This window comes from Sarcophilus harrisii, chromosome 1 (assembly GCF_902635505.1).
Source record: "Sarcophilus harrisii chromosome 1, mSarHar1.11, whole genome shotgun sequence".
Lineage (NCBI taxonomy): Eukaryota > Metazoa > Chordata > Mammalia > Dasyuromorphia > Dasyuridae > Sarcophilus > Sarcophilus harrisii.
In genome coordinates, this window is record NC_045426.1 from 123,500,612 (window position 1) to 123,513,267 (window position 12,656).

Here is a 12,656-nt window from a genome sequence, read left to right on the forward strand (position 1 = left end):
AGCTAAAGTATATATCCAAAATCCATCTCAGCCAGGGCCTGCCTCCCCTTTTCATTAGCTTTACAGGCAAACTCAAATTTATTACTAGGTAGTAGAAACAGGATCTGTGCCCCAAAATGGGCAGAGGTCCTAAATAGAAAATGAATGACATGGCCCATTTCATCAGGCCCAATTCTTCTATTAGACTGAATGCCAGGTTTCACAGGCTCAACGACTTTCTATGTGAATGACTCTAAACAAATCATTAGCTTCTTCTGGAAGCTTCATAGAAACATAGAATATCAGAATTTGGAAAGGACCTTCATTTCATCTAGTTCATTTAATAGATAGAATTGAAGTTCAGACTGGTGAACTGATTCATCCAACTTAAATGGCAGAGTTTTAAAATCCAGATTTTTGCATCACTATGTTCCTTTCTTAATTATGGTCCAGTTTATTAAATGATAGAGAAAGGAGATTTCCTTTCAGGATTATTGTGGCATTCTATGAAATGATTTGAACATTTCCAAAATAGGCACGAGGTCTTTAAATTCCCCCCTGCCCAAAGATCAATTATTTACTTTTCCAAGTGTAGAAGAGTTGGTCTTTGATCAACCTCACTCAGCCCAGAATGTAAATAAGTCATTAAAATATCTGTCAGATTTAACTTATACTTTAACATTTTCAACATGTATTGGTCAACCTGCCATCTGGGGGAAGAAGCAGGGGAAGGAGGGAAAAAATTGGAACAAAAGGATTTGCAACTGTCAATGCTGAAAAATTACCCATGCATATATCTTGTAAATAAAAAACTATAATAAAAAATATTAAATATCTGTCAGTCCAGGATCCCTTTGAGACGTGGAAATACGTTTCTCTGGTGGAATTAAAAGGAGCATCTTCATTGGATAAGCACATAATCAGATATTCTTTTGTTAAGGCTTTAAGCAACCAAGTCCTTAGGATAGGAGCATAGTGTGATGAAATATGAGCTCATGTACACTTGTGAAAGTTCTGGGGGGGATAAGAGTTCTCTCACTCTAACATTCAAATATCTCTAAGGGGGATTTACCCACTCAGAAAAAGGCACCTCATTTGATAGAGAGTAAGTTGGAGAGAGTTCAGAGCCCACTTGAGGGGAAAAAAAATACATACTCCAAGTAGTAATAGATAGAGACAGTTACTGAAGGAAGAAATAGGAACTATGGCAGCAGAGAAGAGAGTTCCCTATGGAGAAAAGTAGACATGAGGAACCTAAAAGAACAACCTGCTCAGCAGAAATACTGCACTTAAGGAGAGTTGTGTGAGAATTCTATGATGAGAAAAAGGGCTTCCGAGTCCTGCAGTACCAGGAGTTGCCTGCCCTTCCTTCCCTTCCCCTTTCCCTGTCTCTTTCCCTCTTCTTCTGCTTCTTTTTCTCTCCTCTCCCCCTTTCTCTTCTACCCTTTCTCTCCATTTTTCTCTCTCTTTGTCTTTCTCTCCTACACACACACACACACACACACACACACACACACATAAGTATGTATGTATACCTCAATGCAACAAGCATTTATTAAGCTCCTACTAAGGTATTCTACCAGGCAAAAGTGAGAAGTGTATATCGCTCACTATATATTAATGAACTGACATGGCTTATAAATACATCTATTGTGAGTTTACTTAGCATGATTCCATTCCTCAGAGCCTGCATCATGCAAAATCAAAGATATTTAGTGTGAAACTTAACCTGCTTTTATGGCTGTTTCTTTTTTATGTTTTTGTATTTACCCCTTCTATGTGTTTACCCTCCCCCATCCTCCACTCACATCTTCCTTGTCTTAATGGAAACAGGTGGAAATAACTAGTACTGCCAATTAAACATATTCCAATTTATTCTCATTCTACAAAACTCTCATTTGACATTTAAAACCTTTCACAGTCTGGCTCCAACCTATCTTTCCTAACTGATTGCACATTACTCCCTTTCATAAACTTTATATTCCAGTCATATTTGAGAACTTTTTGTTTCCTACACATGACATCCCATCTTACACATCTATACTTTTGCACATGCTATCCCACCAATGCCTGGAAAGTTCTCCCTCTTTATCTCAGTCTAGATTAATTTAATGAACAATGTAGGTGCCCCTTCTTACAGGATACCTTTCCTGATCCCCTCTATGACTGGTGGTCATGTCCCTCTCCACCCCCATGAAGGATTTTATATTTATATTTTATATATTGTGTAAATAATCTAAGTACACATTGTTTCCCCAAGTAAAATATAAATTTCCTGAGAGTAAAAATAGTTTTTTTATTTCTCTTTGTGTCCTTCTGTGCCTAGAAGGTAGCAGATGCATAATGAATACTTGAAGAATTAAAATTACATTGACTTTTATGCATGAACTTCATGGGAATCAAAGAGACAATCAGAGCAGTTAATAATCTACTACCCACACTTACATACTGTACACTTCTGTGCTACCTATGCCTGCTCCCAGGAATCTCAAAAGTATTTGTTTCTCCATAGTTCTGTGCATTTTGTACCTCTTAAGAAAATGCTCACCTGGTCCCGAGATTACCATCTGCAGAAACACACATGTCTGACATAGAGAACACGACACTTGAATGGTCTTAGCTAAATCATTCCACTTTCCAGATCTCGGTTTCCCTGTTGCAAAATGAAAGAACTGGACTATATGGCTTCTAGATCTATTCTAATTTAACATCTGTGATGCAGAAAAAGCATCAGGAATCCCACATCTGCTGCCTGTGTTCTTCCTGCTGGGCTCAGCAGATGTTTGCTTATGCCGGATGGGATCTTGTGACCATGGAAGAGAGGAGCACAGGTGCCAGAAACCTTCAATCTTTTTTAGTCTAGGTCTCATTTATATTTGACAGAGAAATTGAGGGAAATGGTCATTAAAAAACAATGTGATGTAATAAATAAAGGCTTGGATTTAAATCAGGAAAATCTGGGAGTAGATCCTGCTTCTCTAGCTAAGTGACCCTAGGAAAATTTTAACCTCTTAAGTTTTTGTCTTTCTATGTATCCCCAGTGCTTAGCAAGGCGCCTGGTAGAGAGAGAGCATTTAATAATTGCTTGTTGATGGGCCGGTGTTTCCTCATCTGTAGAAAAGACGTAACATCTGCTGTTTGTCCTTCATTCTCCTAGAGAAACATGGCATCAGGGAGGTGAGGCCATACATGCAAGTGATTTGGATCAAAGCAAGGGTGGGCTGTGCAAAGTCAGCAACCTCACTTTCTCCTTCAGAACCAACTGAATCCAGTGTCAAGATATAGATCAGGATGACTAGAAATGACCCTGGCTGCAGGGGAGGTCCTAGTCTTTTTAAGCTGAGGTCTTTAACAGGTCTCAGTTTGACTGAGGCAGCATCTATTCAGTGATTAAGGCTGGGTAAGAAATGAGGCAAAGAATGGCCTCTTCTACCTAGTGAAGAAAAAATCACTAATATCTGTAATACCCAACAGAGTGGTCTGTTGAGATCAAATGGGATAAGCTATTTAAAGTGCTTTCCTGATCTTAAAGTGCCATGTATCTGTTGCTATTATCATTAATAATAATAATGCATTTCTAGGTGTTCCAAATCACTATCAATCAGAGAAATGCACATTAAGACAACTCTGAGATACCACTACACACCTGTCAGATTGGCTAAGATGACAGGAAAAGATAAAGACGAATGTTGGAGATGTGGGAAAACTGGGACATTGATGCATTGTTGGTGGAGTTGTGGACGAATCCAACCATTCTGGAATGTAGTTTGGAATTATGCTCAAAAAGTTATCACACTGTGCATACCCTTTGATCCAGCAGTGTTACTACTGGGCTTATATCCCAAAGAGATCTTAATGAACGGAAAGAGGCCTGTATGTTCCAAACTGTTTGTGGCAGCCCTATTTGTAGTGGCCAGAAACTAGAAACTGAGTGGATGCCCCTCAATTTGAGAACGGCTAAATAAACTGTGGTATATGAATAATATGGAATATTATTGTTTGGTAAGAAATGACCAACAGGATGATTTCAGAAAAGCCTGGAGAGACTTACATGAACTGATGCTGAGTGAAATGAGTAGAGCCAGGAGATCATTATATACTTCAACAATGATACTATATGAGGATGTATTCTGATGGAAGTGGCTATCTTCAGCAATGAGAGGATCCAATTCAATTCTAAATGATCAGTGATGAACAGAACCAGCTACACCCAGCGAAAGAACACTGGGAAATTAGTGTGGACTGCTTGCATTTTTGTTTTTCTTTCCAGGTTATTTTTACCTTCTGATTTTTCTTGTGCAACAAGAGAACTGTATAAATATGTACACAAATATTGTACTTAAGATATACTTTAACATGTTTAACATGTATGGGACTGCGGGCCATCTAGAGGAGGGGGTGGAGGGAATAAAGGGAAAAGTTGGAACAGAAGTGATTGCAAGGGGCAATGTTGAAAAATTACCCATGCATATGTTCTGTCAATAAAAAGCTATAATAATAAAAATAAATAAAATAAAATAATAATAATAATAATGCATTTCTTCTGGGTCATTAAGCAAATTAGTGAAAAACCCAGAAATTCAAACTCAGATAAAATTCCCTCTGAACAGTTTTAAATACACAGCTTAAAGGACTTAGGCATTATTGTTAAGTCCTAAGAGTCCAATCACAAGTCCTGGAAGATATCTATAGACAAACTCCTTTACTTTTTTTTCCTTGGCAGGAGAATAGGAATGGAAGGTTCCTATTTATGAGGGCAGATACATTTACATAAACATGTATTTTTCTTCCAGATTTGGACCAGCACTGACAGAATTCTAGAGCAGCTAAGAGAGGAAAGCAAGACTCTGGAAAGCTTAAAATACAGGGGTTAGGTCTTTTAAACTCTTTTCTTAGCTCAAGTCTTTTCAAGGAGCATGAGTTCTAAAATGCAGGTTTCTTAAGAGCCCTGGAGATGAGGAGCAGTCCCAAGAGGCTCTCAGCTTCACATGAACCTTAAAGAAGGCCACCAGTTTACAAAATGAAGGAAGAAAAGTAGTTGATGTTAATGTCACATCAACACTAGACTCAGCAAGTCCCAAGATCATCTGATCATTGTTGAATTTGCTTCTCCTTCTAACAATTGTTGGTGGTACCAACAATCATCCAGTCTCCCATTTCTGAAATCTATGTGTTCCTCTTACATGCTGTTGTCTCCATCAGTTTTCATATCCAATCAGTTGCCAAACCCTTTAATTCTACCTCTACAGGCACGTGTGGGTCCTTTTTCCTTTTTTATGATCTCTTTGGGATACAGGCCCAGTAGAGACACTGCTGGTTTGTATGCACAGTTTGATAGCTCTTTTGGCATAGCTCCAATTGCTCTCCAGAATGGTTGGATCAATTCATAACTCCACCAACAATGCACATCCCCTCCAACATTCATCATTATAATGATTATCTTTTTCTGTCAGCTTAGCCAATTTAAGAGGTGTGAATCAGTACCTCAAAGTTGTCTTAATTTGCATTTCATTGATTAATAGTGATTCAGAGCACTTTTTCATATGACTAGAAGTGGCTTTAATTTCTTCATCTGAAAATTGTTCATATCTTTTAACCACTTATCAGTTGGTGAATGGCTTGAATTCTTATAAATTTGAGTCAATTCCCTATATATTTAGAGATGAGGCCTTTATCAGAACCTCTGCATGTAAATTTCCCCCCCAATTTTATTGCTTCCCTTCTAATCTTATCTGCATTGATTTTGTTTGTACAAAAATTGATTAAAATGTATAAGAATACAAATATGGAGACTGAATGTAAATCAAAGCAAAGTTTTTCACCTTTTTCTTGTTGCTGTTTGCTTGTTTGTTTTCATATTTTTTTCTTGTCCAGCATGATGAATATGGCATATTTAGAAGAATTATACATATTTAATCTTTATCAAACTGCTTGCATGTATTTGAACAAATAAAATACTATTAAAAATGACCCATCTTTAATTCCTTAGCTTGGAAATTACTTCATTGGATACAAAGAAAAACTATAAGTGAATGTACCGGAAACAACACATTTGTCACTCATTCTGAATTCAATGAATCTGAATTCAGATCTACTTTTGCCATTTTAATCTTATGCACTGCCTTTCTTTCTCAACAAGATCCAAGTTGCATGACTAACTTTTAACTGGAAAAGGTGACTTTGAAATGTGAATGTTACAGATGACCAATCAGTGACATATACCCCTGTCTTTGTCTGCCTTTTGACAAGTTAACTTGGCCATACCAATTATTCCTGAAGTTTCAGACAGAAAGATAAAGGTCAGAAATACCAAGATATACAATAAGGCTGTACTGGGTTGGTATAATGAGGCTAATCAGAACCAAGAGCTCATGGAAATGGGGAGTGTGATGTTCACAATTCTGACAGATCCTCTGAGGAATGACAGTTATTTTAGATGAAGGCAACTTGAGACACAATAAGGTATGGAAGAATATAGGTATATATGGAGATTAACTCAGGAGAGATTCTCCCAACAGAGGATCACAGCGCTCATTTTGAAAATTGGAACTCAGATACCTCTTACCTTTCTCTGAAGCTGGAGCCAGGTCAATAAAACTCCGGCATGTTTCACCTTTGAAAAAAAAAGATTAATTTTAGACAGTTCCATTTTTTTGCCTCTTCCCACTATCATATATCCCCTGGTCTCAAGGAGGCTATGGTCAGTCCAAACTGATTTTGGTCTTTAATCTAGATAATATCTTTTAATTACCATCCTCACATAGCACATTCTACTTTCTCTATATTTAATCTAGTATTCAAAGCCCTCCCCAATTTGGTTCAAATCTAACCCCCCAACTTTATCTTATACTCCTCTTCATATTAATCTACATCTTGTAATAATAACTCATAATAATAGATAGCATTTATAAAGTGTTCATTATGTGCCAGGCTCTATACTAAGTCAATTATTATCTCATTTGATCCTGAGAAGTAGGTGGTATTAGTATCCCCATTTTATAAACGAGGAAATTGAGTCAAATAGAAGTGAAGTGGTCTAGATTTCAACTCGGGTCTTCCTGATTCCAACCTCAGACACTCTATCCACTGAGCATCTAGCTGGACTCCTCATTGTCTCCAGAATAAATTCAGGGCTTTCTCATGTCCTTATACATGTTGTTCTTTATAAACCTTTCAAGGAACTACTCCAGTCTTACTTCTCCTATGAAGTTTTTCCTGTTTTCCCCAACTGGAAGCAACTCCTCCTTCATTGGATCTTATAGCAATGTGTATTTTCTGCATTTATCTACTTTGTTTTTTTAATTCATTTTTTATTCATTTTCTCCTACTAGATTGTAGTCTTTGAAAGCCAACTGCATTAGTGAATAGAGTGCAAGATGTGACATCAAGAGTACCTCAGTATGAATCCCACTCAGACTCTTAATCAGTATGTCATCCTGGAAAAGTCATTTAATATCTCTAAACCTCATTTTCTCTGGAAATAAGATCTACCCATGTTAAAACCTTGGGTCTGTTTTGTACATAGATAGAATGTAAGTCCATTGGGGAGGGGGGGGAAGAAGAGAGGAGTGTTTTCTCTTTTGTTCTTACAGTTCCAGATCCTAATATTATACAGATAATTAATAAATGTTTATTGATTGATTTCAGGACACACACACTCCCAAAAAAGGAAATACTATCACCTACTTCATGTGGTTGTTGTAGAACATATAGGATGGAAAGTACTTAGCAAAACTTAAGGCTCTAAATAAATATGAACTATAACTGAAATAAGAGCTTATTTTGTCTATATTTGTGCCTAGTACAGGACATAAAATAGGTGCTAAGTAAGAGTTTGTTGAATGAGTAAATAAATAATGTATAATTACAAACCCAACCAATTTTTGCTCCTACCAATTTTCTACACTGCCCTACAGTTTCTCATTCTTGTCTATTACCTTTCTACGTACTTAGAAACCACATTTTCCCTAGAAATCTGTATCTTACTCATTGATATCTGCAAACATTTCTTCATGCAATGATTGTAGTGATTATTGTTTAGGAGGTAGAATTGTTATATAGAATTGTTACACCTATCTATAAATGTATTTTTGATTCAATTAAGGTCAATTATCTACCCTAGATAAATACTCCTAGGATCATAGGAATTAGAGCTAGAAAAAATGTGTAAGGTTGTAGAGAAATAAAAGCTTTGAGAGGTACAGAAGCTTGGTGAAGGTCACATAAATAAAGAACAAGTTCAAGACTGGAACCTACATTCCCTACTCAAAACTCAATGTTCTTTCCACGCCAATGTGTTGTTGCTTGTCTTTCAATCTCATTTCCTTGCATAATTTAAACTTATTAAAATATATTTAATAAGTGAGAATTCTGTTGTAGCTAAAGTGAGCAAGCAATATAAGCATGTATGAAAACTACCCATAATATCAGGCATTATACAAAGTACAGGGGACAAAAAGAGATACTTCCTGCCCCCACATTGAGCTTATATTCTACTGGATGATTCTGTCCTAGTAATAATACAAAGTCAGAACAAAAACTATATTCTCAATCCACAAGGAGCTCATCATTGAAAAGAAAAGAATACAGAATTTAAGTAAAATTGAGTAATATACTTTTACCAAAGATAGTTTTAAAATGTAAATTTGAATCATTTTGTTTCTTTTATTCATCATTCTTTTACTTCATATATTTATAACCACCCATTGGAAAAAAGTAAAAGTAAAAAAAATGGAAGAAAAAGTCTTATTTAGTCATTTTTCATTTCAACTATTTTTTAGGATTTTCTTGACAGAAATAATGGAGTGGTTTGCCATTTCCTTCTCATTTTCTGAAAAGGAAGTTAAGATAAAAACAGTTGAGTGATTTTCCCAGGTCACACAACTAATAAGTGAGTGACATATATTTGAATTCATGAAGATGAATCCATACTAAAGTAGAACCTGGTGCTCTATTTATACTACCATCATGAAAGAAAAAGAGGAAGGCTCAAGTGACATCAAGAAGAAAAGAAAAAGGTTTTTTCCCCTGATTTTGTATTTCATTAAATAAAAAAGAAAAGGGAAAGGGAAGACAGTAACGAGGAAAGAATCATATTAAAAATAAGACAAATAATGGAAAGTATAAGTCAACTTTCAATTACCTGTCCAAATGAAGGATAAAAAAAAAAGCTTGGTTAGTATGAAATAATGGTTAAAATTGTTTTAAATGGTCAAATACCATTTGTTCCCCAATTTCATTTCCAGACATTTGTGTTACTCACGTTCACATACTCTACTGTCTAGTGAAATTGAACTTCCCATGCTCCTAACATCTTCCTGTCTACTCCCATTTATTTCATTTGCATATACTCTTCCTCATGCTGGAGTGGATTTCCCTATATCTCTGCCTGTCAGAATCTTTCTTTTCCTTTAAGGATCCATTTATATGCTGCATCTTCCATAAAACTTTCCTTGATTCACACCTGAGGTAAAAGTGATCCTTTCCTCCTCAGATTTTCCACACTATACTATTTGAACTGTGTGACAGATTTGACCATATTCTAACTTGTATTAAAATTATTTATGGATATGTTTGATTCCTTTCTGCTAGGTTGTAAGCTTCTCAAAGGTGTTGATTTTTATCTTTATATAAACAGTGCTTAAGACAAGGTTTTAAACCTAGCATTTACTAAATATGTGTCTGTTGCATTGAATAATATTTCAACTTTTTATATTTTGTTTGGGAAATTTGTTTGGGGTCAGTGGTCTCTGATTGTTCAGAAAGACCCATATACTCAATCATAGATAATTCAATTTTAAGTGCCTCCTAGTATATCCCCACTCTAGACACAGAAATAAAAAGAAGACAGAGATACCAGTCCTGGTTAAGCAGTAGCAAACAGTAGAACTGTGATATAATTCAATTTAAATCTTTGTTTAAGCATCTACTTAAATTTTTCTGTCCAGAAAGTTGTACCTAAAAATGGTCTAAAAGCTCTGTGAGGGCAGGGGCTATTTCATTTTTTGTCTTTGAATAGCAATAACTAGTACACAGTGATTGCTTAATAAATATTTGTTGATTGATTCATTCTTAGAAACTAAGGGTCACAGAATTGGAAGGAATCTTAGAAATCCTCTAACCCAGTGGTTTCTAAACCTTTTTTTGACTCTTTTGATTAATTTTTCTCCTGATTGGTATTGAGGAATGATTTTTTTTCCAATGGCACTTGTACAATGGTTCCCATAGGGATGGGTTTTGGTTACTTTAAAGATCTAACACTCACCTTAGAAGGGAAAAGATTGAGAGTTTGCACAACTACAAGAGGTGAAGGAATACAGAAGTAATAAATGAAGGTCATCTGTGGTTATGTTGGAATTAAGTTGACTATTATGGGAAATATGGGATATAAATACCATCTTCCACCTTCTGACTAGTTGATCACAGCTCTTACAGTTAAATTACAGCCTCCCAGGAAGCCCAGACCTCACCTCAGAGACAACTCTTTAGTTATCCCCTTTATTTTTACAAATGGGGAAAAAGATATAGTAGTGAGAAAATTTCTTGCATCAGTCTTTGCATGTGACTGAGGTCCTGTTCAGCATAATGTAGGTCATTAGTGAAAGGTATCTAAGCAGTTGGTAAAATAGTCCAGATAGGTTTGTGACAAGTGAAAGCTGAAATGACTGAGGAACCAAAGGTTCAAGTTTCCAAACTTATTGACTTAATTAAGCAATGCATGCCAACAGCATAATAAATCAGGAATAGTCAGCTTCCTTAGTTTTGGCACTGGATCCCAGATTCAGAGGGAGACAGATTTTTATGCATTAAAAACAATCAAATAAGACCAATTAATTAAAAAACCAATTAATCAAGATATAAAATTAGGTAATCTGATTTCTAATTAGAGCAAACATTAAGAAGTTTCCCAGGTGGAAGGGGGAGAGCAAGCAGGTGCAATTCCCCAAATTTAAAAAAGAGTGTCCCATTCCCCCAAGTATCTGTAAACAATCAAAGGAACAAGTAAACATTAACTGATCAATATGGCACCAGTTTTCACATTTGAGATATAGTAGTGAGAAAATTCCTTGCATCAGTCTTTGCATGTGACTGAGTTCCTGTTCAGCATAATGTAGGTCATTAGTGAAAGGTATCTAAGCAGTTGGTAAAACAGTCCAGATAGATTCAAACAATGCAATAAGGTTTTCTCATAATTTTAACAATTGAATATTAGAAAGAAGAAAATTCAATTAAAACTTTGAACACAAAGAGATAAACAAACAGAAGGTAATAGGGCCTCCAGATCATCTAAACAAGTCCAAACATCTCTGAATAAATATTGTAAGATGAAGGAAAATGGATTAATACTTGATGAAATAAAACATGTTGTGGAGATAAATTGTTTTTTTGTAATTGATTTTTTGACCTACTCAATTAATAATTATGTGAAAGCAAATAAAAATGATTAAAACAACATATCAAAATTTCTAGGGATGTACTTAAAGCAGTTGTTGGGGTGAAAATTACATTTAAAAACACATGTTAACAGAATTGAAAATGAGAGGATTAATGAACCAAATACTCATCTTCATAGGAAACTAGAACACCAACAAAAAGCAAACTTTAAAAAAGTACAAAGCAAGAAATATTAAAAATGAGAGGAGAAAGAACATTTTATAACTAACATTTGAAAAAAAGACTAACAATTGATAAACTCCTAGCTAATCTGATTAAAAAGAGCAAAAAATCAAAACAAATCATAACAAAAGCAGAAGGCATTCAGAAAATCATCAAAGCCTATTATACACAATTATATGGTGATAAAATAAGAATACAAAATACATAGTTAATGTCAATAAAATAAGAACCCAAAAGAAATAGAGAAATGCCTTTAAAAATATAAAATATCCAAAACTAACTAGATATCTTAATCCAATCTCAGAAAAAGAAATAGAATTAACTATAAAGAACTTGTCATAAGGGGAAAAACAAATCTCCTTGTCTTCATAGACTCTTAGGAGACTTGTATCAAACTTTAAAGAAAAAATAGCATCCATACTACATAAATTATACTCAAAAATTGAGAAAGAAAGCATGCTATTAAGCTCTTTTTATGAGACAAATTTGTTTCTAATACCTAAGCCTGAGAAGGATAAAACAAAGAAGGAGAGTAATGGACCAATGTCATAAGTGAATATTAATTTTAAAATTTAAGTAAAATCCTGTCAAACTACAAAAAAAATTTCCAAGATATCATTCATTATAATCTGTTTATATCATATTGTAAAAACATTTCAACATTAGGAAAATATTCAACATAAGTTAACATATTAAACCAAAACATCTAAAACCATATGATCACCTCAATGTAAAAAAAAAAAAAAAAAAAAAAGCTTTACAGAAAAAGCTGACAAAGCACTAAATTCATTTATGTAAAAAAGAAAAAAAAAGCTTATACAATATAGACATAGAGACTTTTAGAATATAAAAAGTGTCTAAGACAAAAAAGAAGCATCATATGTCATGAAAATATACCAGAAACTTTCTTTTAAAATATGGGAATAAAGCAAGAATATCGCTCTTACTATATATAGTCCTGGAAATGGAAGTGATCTCAATAAACAAATTATAGAAATTAAAGTTGTAAAGATAGACAAACAAGATAACATTATTCCTATCTGATGATGACATGGTGGCTT

The 12,656-nt window shown here is 34.7% G+C and overlaps 1 protein-coding gene across 2 annotated transcripts in view; it reads right to left on the minus strand.

Moving 5' to 3' along the window:
• Window positions 1-12,656, minus strand: part of GSG1L (GSG1 like) — a 361,289-nt gene that overhangs the window by 273,308 nt on the left and 75,325 nt on the right. For both annotated transcript variants that reach the window (XM_031962802.1, XM_031962806.1), the window contains exon 2: window positions 6,545-6,592. In XM_031962802.1, coding sequence (XP_031818662.1) covers window positions 6,545-6,592 — 48 coding nt within the window. The remainder of the gene's footprint in view (window positions 1-6,544; window positions 6,593-12,656) is intronic.